The 9,472-nt window shown below is 38.4% G+C and overlaps 1 protein-coding gene across 1 annotated transcript in view; it reads right to left on the bottom strand.

Moving 5' to 3' along the window:
- Nucleotides 1-905: 905 nt before the first annotated feature.
- The window catches only part of BEND2 (BEN domain containing 2), a 42,239-nt gene continuing 33,672 nt past the window's right edge, over nucleotides 906-9,472 (bottom strand). Inside the window, exons 9-13 of the mRNA XM_060292079.1 lie at nucleotides 7,819-7,896; nucleotides 6,301-6,408; nucleotides 3,831-4,031; nucleotides 2,220-2,335; nucleotides 906-950 (exon numbers count right to left, since the gene is read on the bottom strand). Of these exons, the coding sequence (XP_060148062.1) occupies nucleotides 906-950; nucleotides 2,220-2,335; nucleotides 3,831-4,031; nucleotides 6,301-6,408; nucleotides 7,819-7,896 (548 nt within the window). The remainder of the gene's footprint in view (nucleotides 951-2,219; nucleotides 2,336-3,830; nucleotides 4,032-6,300; nucleotides 6,409-7,818; nucleotides 7,897-9,472) is intronic.

Below are 9,472 nucleotides of genomic sequence, written 5' to 3'. Positions count from 1 at the left end.
TAGCTCCTTCTCTTCTACCTGCGGAGAAAGGTTACTAACCTGAGAGTCAAAGGAGTCGGCTTTGGAAAAATAATAGATTTAGTTTATAGTTAAAAAACCATCAGTCTCAGAACTAGGTATCTATATTTCATTAATTCATTAATATAAAAGATTAAGTTGTTTAGATTTCTTTTGAAAAATTTCAAATGTACATAGAAGTAGAGAGAATAGTATAAGCCCCACAAATCCATCATCCAGATTCAACATTTATCATTAAGAGAACTTATTTTAAAACTCACCCAGTGTTTCATAAGATACTGTTGAATTACCAGTGGAAGGTTCTTTAATTCCTTCAGGACTGCTGTTCTGCTGAGAATTCCCATTTTCTCTTGTTTCTGAGCCAGCTGCTTGCTGAGATAACAGGGAACTACTTTCACTGTCATCACCATCCCTTTTATCATTCGAATCTGTATCCGGGTTGGTAGGCTCTATATTGTTAACAGTTTTCTGCTGAAACACAAAATTGTATCTATAAACAAAGTCCCATAGTGGGAAAATAGGGACATGCTCCATCATCTACCACGGCCCCCCAGGTTGGTGGGGAAGCAACTATTTCTAATACGGTGGGCTGAAGCCCACGAATACTGTTTGGTGTGATAAAAGATGTGTAGGTGGATTCTTCCTCCAGCTGCCATGACTCACTGCTTCTTGGGGGACTTAGTAGCTGTCTAACGAACTGAATAATTGTTGGGACAAAATAAGTGCTTAATAACCATGTCATAAATAAATGAATGCATGAGTTTCTCAAAGATGACAACTTTTGGAGTGTTTTTTTTTTTAGTGTTTTTGTTTTCTCTTTCCCCAGTGGTCCTCAAATCTGGCTGCACATTTGAACATTTGAATTACCCTAGGGATCTTGTGTTTTTTTAAAGCTGTGCTGGGGCCCCACTCACGGCAAATTCAACCAGAATCTGGTAGAGGGAGTGGGAGAGCTCAAGCATTAAAAACTTTTTAAAAAAAGTGTCTCACACATTTCTAATATATACCTAGAGTTGACAACCACTGCCCTAGGTTGGGGCTTCTCAAACTTCAATGTGCACAAAAATCACCTGCGGGGTCTGGCTAAAATGCAAATTCTGCCTCAGTGAGTCTGGTGTGGAACTCAAGTCTCTGCATTTCTCACGAGCTTTCCAGTGCTGCTGCCGCTGGTCCGCGGACCAACTTTGAGTAGTGAGGACATATCCCTCTCCTAATCAAGGACACAGCAGGCACTTGGCAGATGCCACTTCTCTTCTGATGCCTAAGCAATATGCAAATTACCATTTCCCAGCAGTATCATGATTTTACATTCAAATGTTTAAGGTGCAATTTTTGTAGGATATAAAAGGGAATGTGAAAACTAAGCAAATTTGGTTTCATACAGATGGTGCTTGAGCTATCACTGAAATCAAGCCGTTCACCAGGAAAACATCAGCTCAGCTACAAATATTCTTGGCAAATAGTTTCCAGAAACTTACTCTAGAGACACAGGAGTGACTAGATATGGTGAGAATAAAATGGGGGCTTTAGAGAGGTGGGTGGAAATTAGGAATTGTCATTATGTTAAATGCTTCATCAGGAGAAGGCAATAGACGTGACTCTCTTCCCTACTGACCCATTTGTGTTTAAAAAAAACCAAAACTCTAATGCACTCTGAAGATAGGATGGGTGAGAGAGAAGTCAGATTCCCACATACCATGTAACTATACAGATTATAAAATATCTGTGAAAACTTAACCTCATGACATGCATTATTTTCACCAGTTTCTGCCATCACTGAAAGTGAACGAATAATGAAGTACCTTCCTTTTCTCCTGTGCCATCCTTAACTACTATTACAACAGCTAAGTAGCACCACAGTCTGCTCTTTTATGTGTTACTCAGTGAGATCCTGAAGAAGATTTGCCAAATATCTTTGTAGTTGAAATTTTTTCTAGTATAGCCCTTGGCTTCAAATATACTAATTATGACACTATATTTGATTTATTTTATCTTTAGGATATTTTTTGGGGGCACAAAATGTCAAAGAGTGAAATAAATAGGCAGTATGCTTTTGAGAGAACACACCCTACCCCTAAATTAAATACACAAGCTTTTGAGCACATGGACTGAAGATCCTGTACATCATGCCATCAGTTCTGGAGTTGTATACAGTATGCACTTATACAGCAGTGACCATATTTAAATGAAAAATAACTTACGGGTGTTCTTTTGGAACATAAATGGCAGATCAGAGAATTGATATCGGAAATACAGGCTTGCCAGTCTTTTCCACATTCACGTAAATCATGGTTGGGAAAAATTGCTGCCAGATGTTCTGCAAATAGCGGAAAGTATTCGTAAAAATTAGGGAAAAAATTAACAAAGATACTGACAAAAATTTTTTTATTTAAAATACTGAAATTTTCTATTTTTAATTGTCATCCTTTTCTCTGTTTCTAAGAGTTTAGAAATTCTACTCAAAGAGGATGCTTAGCTGAATATCTCATTTCTTCTAATGTGCAGTTCCCTAAAACACTGACCTAGGAAGCCCATAATGAGGTTTTGGTGATTTAGAAAAAAATGTATAATAAAAAGTCAACTATTTCAGGTGCTAATGCCCTTTAATAACCCTATGGATAAATTAGATCTAAAAATAGAAGGAAACCTGTGAGGAGAAAATAGTGTTATTGCAAACATTATTACACCATGGTCCAGTTATTTGTGCACAAAACATGTCTATCTTCCCCACAAGCTATTTCCTCTGCCTAGAATACTCTTCCTATTTTCTTTACGTAGCTAAGGAATCCTTCCAAATCTAGCTCAAATATCTTGTCCTTAGTAAGCCTTCCCTAATGCCCTCAAAGTAGGTGCTCTGCTCTCTGAGCTTCCACATTACCACACTGGATTGGAATTTATCTGTTTTCCTCAATGTGTCCGTTTCTAGACTGTGAATTCCTTGCGGGCAGAACTACTTATTCATTGTTGTATCCTTAGTGCCTATGACTTTTAGGACCTCCATACACATTTCTGGAAGACAAGAAGGCAGAGGCTAGAATGGATTAATTATGAGATGCTATTTCTGTGTTGCCAGTTACTAGCAGTGAAATGTGCTTTATTTTCCCACTTTTTTTGGCTTTTTCTTTATTTTTTAGTACCAAGTCTCAGCACTGAAGAACTGACCTAGTACTAACCATAAGCAACTATAACCAATAAAGTTTATCTTATTTCATCAGTCTATGGACAAGTTTTGTTCTATAGAAGTTGTTACCCATTACATACTACTAAATTGTAAAGTCTGGTTTAGGTGAAAAAATGAACGGTTCTAAGATTCAAACAGACTTCATCATTATTTCTTTTTTAAAAAATTAATTAATTTATTTATTTATTTATTTTTGGCTGTGTTAGGTCTTCGTTGCTGTGCATGGGCTTTCTCCAGTTGCGGTGACCGGGGGCTGTTCTTCATTGCAGTGTGCAGGCTTCTCACTGTGGTGGCTTCCCTCATTGTGGAGCACAGGCTCTAGGTGCACGGGCTTCAGTAGTTGCGGCATGTGGGATCTTCCCGGACCGGGGATCAAACCCATGTCCCCTGCATTGGCAGGCGGATTCTCAACCACTACGCCACCAGGGAAAACCCCATCATTATTTCTTCAACTACCAATGACACTCATCAGATAACCAAATGAAAAGATTCCATAATGATTTTATATACTTTTTTTTTTTCTTTTGGCCACTCCATGCGGCATATGGGATCTTAGGTCCCCAACTGGGAATCCCTTGCAGTGGAAGTGCAGAGTCTTAACCACTGGACCACCAGGGAAGTCCCTACATACCTCTTATTGCAGCCATTTTGTTTGGATCCAGGGGTTGGCGGCCTTGGGAATTGACAGCTACAGAGCTGGAAATCATGATTTCCTTGGAGAACAAAATACGAACCAAGTAGCGGGCTGCGTGCTTAGGTGTGGCCTCCTTCTGTGCAGTCATCAAATGAATATCAAGCATCCTGACATTTCTTCTTGGATCACCAAGATATCCTTTAAAAATACAGGGAAAAATTAAAATCCTTGTTTTTTCATGCAAGGCTACCATGAAAGTGCCCAAGAAAATTAAACTAATTGATTTCTAATTCACAAATTTCTACTTGGGTGAATTTTTTTCTATACTTATCTCTTCTTTTCCTTAAATGAGTCTCTTTGATGCCATCTGCACAACTGTTAGCATTTTTTCACCTTTGCTAGTCTTGAATTTGCTGTACTTGAACTAATCAGTTCATTGTCTTGAATAAATTTAATTCTGAGGCCAGAAGTGCATATGTAACCATGTTGCTCTGAGATCTCATTGCTCCCTTTTACATTCTAAAAGTACACTCAGGGGGGACTTCCCTGGTGTCGCAGTGCAGGGGGCCTGGGTTCGATCCCTGGTCAGGGAATTATATCCCACATGCATGCCACAACTAAGAGTTCACATGCCACAACTAAGTAGCCCGCTTGCCGCAACTAAGGAGCCCGCGAGCAGCAACTAAGGAGCCTGCCTACCTCAACTAAGACTCGGCACAACCAAATAAATAAATAAATATTTTATATATATATATATATATATATATATATATATATGTACATTCAGAGCTCTATTACTGAGTGAGTATATGTTCCCTGAACACAATTTAGAAAATATAGGTGTATATAATTTTTAAAAATTTTCAATATTTAGCATTTATAGAGTATCTACTATATGTCAAGCACTGTGCTAAATATTTTAAATCTATAAGCTCAGTTTCATTATCCTAACAACTTATTCTCACTTATCAGATGAGGAAACTGAGGCCCAGAGAAGGTAAGTTATTTGAACAAGATCACACTGGTAGTTATACAGCCAGTTTTAAAAGCTAAGTCTATCTGTTTATATGCCAAATGCCTTGAACCATTAATCTTTTTCTAATGTTTTCTATTCTATCTTCTATATCTTTTTTTAAAACACAAAATTGAAACCAAACCTTGTATATAGTTTGAATCCTGCTTTTTCAGTTATCATTATATTTTGCACATTTCTCCATTTTCTTTTTCCAAATCTGCATCCCTATAATCATGATTTTCCTGACAGGTGACATTTATGTTGCACTTACGTTCTGGGCATTGTGTTAAGAGCTTTAAATGAATTATCCCATTTGATCCTCACAATTCCATAAAGTAGGTACTATATATTTGCCACATCACAGATGAAGAAACTAATATTTAGGTGAGACAAGTGACTGAACGTCACAAGGTTAGTAAAACACAGAACCAACATTTAAACACAGGCAGTCTGACTCAGTAGCCAATGCTTTTAACCATCATGCTTACTGCCTCACATGCTGTGGTATACCAGGAGTCATTTAACTAATTCCCTATGGTTGCTTATCTGGCTGTTTCCAATTCTTCATGTCTATAAAAAACAATTTTTGTACCACAATTTTAATACAAATCTTTTTTATTATACCTTTGGATAGAAGTGGGATTACTGAATCAACTACAATAAATACTACTATGGATTTTTAAACTACTTACCCTCCAGAAAGTTTTCGCCAAATGATACTTCTAACAACACCAAACCACAGTGGCCATTTAACACAAAGAGCACAATTTTTCAACTTTCTTCTACTTTCGGTATTAAAATTATTTAAACGAAAAGGGTCTCCTCTAGGATGTGATAAGCAAACCACAGTCCACAGCCCAATCCCACCGCCAGTTCTTGTAAACAAACTTGTATTGGGACTTCTCTGTTCTGAATCTTCACTGTGATGTACGATGTCACGAAATTATATAAAACTGAATACACATAAACACACTTTCGTATTTGGATGGCTTAAAGATGAAGGCAGGGAAGGAATGCCAAGAAGCAGGTGGGTGTGGTTATAAAAAGCCAAAAGAGGGTTCCTGGAAGTGATAGAACGGTTCTGTATCATGACTGTAGTGGTGAATACCTGAACCTAAACACGTCATAAAAGTGCGGAGAACTACATGCACACACACAGACACACACACAAATGAATACAAGTAAAGCTGGGGTCATCTGAATAGATCTGTGGATCATATCAATGTCAAAATCCTAGTTGTGATATTTTACCATCTTTTTGCAGAATACTACTATTGGGAAGTATTGGGTAAAGGGTACACAGGATCTATTTTTTCTTGCAACTACATGTGATTCTGAAATATCTCAAAATGAAAAGTTTAATGTTGAAAACGCAGTCACTAAGAATTAATATTAAGAATGCTGATGGATCTAGGTTAGAGTGTATCATAATAGGGATCATTTCAAACTCACCTAAACCACCAGTGTGGAAGGAATTTTCTGAATCAGTACCTTCGTCTCTGTCATTTTCCTTTACCGTTGGATAATTCATTGTCTCACAACCCTTTGCTGGGCCGGATTCTGTTTGAACAACATTTTGGTAAGTAAAACATTTTCAAGTGCTGAAAGACAAGAAATCTCAACAGTAATTTTTATTTCAGGCAAAACTATCCTTCAGGAATGAAGGAAAAATAAACACATCCGCAGACAAAGGAAAACTAAACACAAACTGTTACTGACTGACTTACCCTTAAAAACTGGCTAAAGGAAACTCATCTGACCAAAAGGATATAATGAAGGAAGGAAGCTTGGAGCATGAGGAAGGAAGAAAGAACAAAATCCACAGGGACTTCCCTGGAGGTCCAGTGGTTAAGACTCAGCGCTTCCACTGCAGGGGCACGGATTTCATCCCTGGTCAGGGAACTAACACCCTACATGCTGCGTGGTGCAGCCAAAAGAACTTTTTTAATCATAAGAATAATAAAAAGAAAGAGCAGAAATACACATGCAAAGAAACTAGATCATTCATACACTGCTGGTGGGAATGTAAAATGGTACAGCTGCACTGGAAAACAGTCTGCCAGGATTCTACAAAACTCAACTTACTATTACCATAGGACCCAGCTACTGTGCTCTTGGGTGTCAGCCCAGAGAAATGAAAACTGATGTTCGTACAGAAACCTATCCATGGGCATGCATAGTATAGTAGCTTTACTCCAAACAGCCGAAAACGAGAAACAACCCAGCCATCCTTCAACTGGTGAACAGACAGACAAGCCAGGGTACACTCATACCGTGCAGTAGTACTCAAAAATAAAACAGGACTGATATACACAGCAACCTAGAGGAGTCTCCAGGGCATTACGGTGAGTGAAAAAAGGCAATCCCAAAAGGTTACATACTATGTGAGTCTATGTAAAACTCTTGAAATGACAAAATTATAACGAAGGAAAACAGATTAGTAGTTGCTGAGGGCAGGGACAGGCATGGTAGCGGTAGGAGCATGAGAGGACAAAGGTGGGTGTGGGTTTCAAGGGCAAAAGGGAGAATCCTTGTGGTGATGGAAATGTTCTGAATCTTCACTGTGATGGAGGATGTCATGAAATTATGTAAAACTGAATACACATACACACACACACACAAACATAAACACACACATATGCAAAGAGAACTGAAAACATCTCAATAGAAATCTGCGGATTTTTTTCAACGTCCATATCCTGGTTGTGATATTGTACTATACTTTTGCAAGGTGTTATCTTTGGGGGAAACCGGGTAAAGTAGACACACGATCTCTCTGCATTATTTTTTACAACTGCATGCCCAGCTAAAATCTTCTTAAAGTAAACCTTTTCATTTTTTACCAGGAAAAGCTACCACTAGCCCATATTAAGGGTGTTCATAAACCTAGATTAAATCGTGCTACTTGTAATATGTATCATTACAAACTCACCAAAATTGGGAGGGATGAAGAAATATGAAGTATCTTACCACTCTCACCTTCCAAGAAAGCTGGGTATTTCATCTGAGTGTTATCTTCCAGGCTGCTTACTGCTTCCGCCAATATTTCTGGAAGGAAAACGTTTTTCAAATGCTGTGAGAAATGACTCCCACCCTCATACCTATAGCTGATGAAACTATCCTCCCGTAATGAAGCAAAAATAGATATTGACAGACAAAGGAAAACCAAAGGTATTTGTCACTAACTGACTTATACTTAGAAAATAGCTACAAGAAGACCTTCTAGCAGAAAATCTATAATAGAATTCTGGAGCATTAAGAAGCAGAAAGAACAATGGAAGGAACAGAAATATGCATGCAGAGAAACTAGATCACTCATACATTGCTGGCAGGAAGGGAAAATGGTACAGCTACACTGGAAAGCAGTTTGACAATTTCTTATAAAACTAAGGGTGCAGTTACCATAGGACCCAGAAATTGCAGTCTTGGGCATTCATCCAAAGAAGTGAAAACTTGTGTGAAAGAGTGAACTGAAGCAAAATTTGAAACTATGAATGAATATTCATATCACCTTTACGCCTAACAGTCAAAAACAGGAAACGCAGAGGTTTTCAACAGATGAACAGAAAAATAAACCCTGGTACATCCACACCACGAAATACTACTCAGCAATAAAAAAGAAGCAACCACTGATACAACAGTGTGAATGAATCTCCAGGGAATTACACTGAGGGAAGAAGCCTCAAACACCACATGATTCCATGTATATAACAACGCTGAAGGGACGAATAATAGATCTGGAGAAGAGATTCATAGTTATCATGCAACAGGGCAGAGGGTAGGAGTAGGGGGCAAATGTCAATAGGAAGGGGACGGGTGTGGTTATAAAAGAGCAATATGAGAGATCGTGCTGCTGATGGGACTGTTTCAGGGCTTGCCTGTGGTAGAAGGTACGTAACCTGCACACTTGGTAAAACTGTATAGAACTAAATACGCACACATATTAACGCCAGTGAAACTGGGGACAGCTCCAAAATATCTGTGGATGATATGATGTCACTATCTTGGTTGTGATAATTTTCTATCATTCTGCAAGTTGATACCATTTTACAGTTGTAAATACCATTGGGGAAAAGTGGGTAAAGAGAACACAGGATCCTTCTGTACTATTTATTATAACTGCTATCTTACACTAAACCACTAAACCACTATACCACTATCTTACACTAAACAGACTGATGACTCTAGATTCAATATGCTATATGTCAAAGTATCATTTCAAACTCACCAAAACTGGGAGGAATGCAGCGACATAATGAGGAAATATCTTGGCTACTGTTCTTTTCCAATAAAAGTGGATAAGTTGTTGTCTCAGGGCTCTTTTCTAGGTAGTTTGAGCTTTTAACAACATTTCTAAAAATAAAACACTTTCAACTACTAAAAGATAAGAATTCTCAACCATGAATTCTATTTTGCCTCATTTTTTTTGGCCGCACCACGCGGCATGCAGGATCTTAGTACCCAGAGCAGGGATCGGACCCGTGCCCCCTGCAGGGTTAGCGCGGAATCTTAACCACAGGACCGCCAGAGAAGTCCCTGAACCATGAATTCTATATCGGGCAAAACAATCCTTCAAAAATGAAGCAGTTTTGGGACTTCCCTGGTGGCGCACTGATTAGGAATA

The sequence above is a fragment of the Globicephala melas genome, chromosome X (assembly GCF_963455315.2).
Source record: "Globicephala melas chromosome X, mGloMel1.2, whole genome shotgun sequence".
Lineage (NCBI taxonomy): Eukaryota > Metazoa > Chordata > Mammalia > Artiodactyla > Delphinidae > Globicephala > Globicephala melas.
This window is presented reverse-complemented; position numbering and strand designations above follow the sequence as displayed.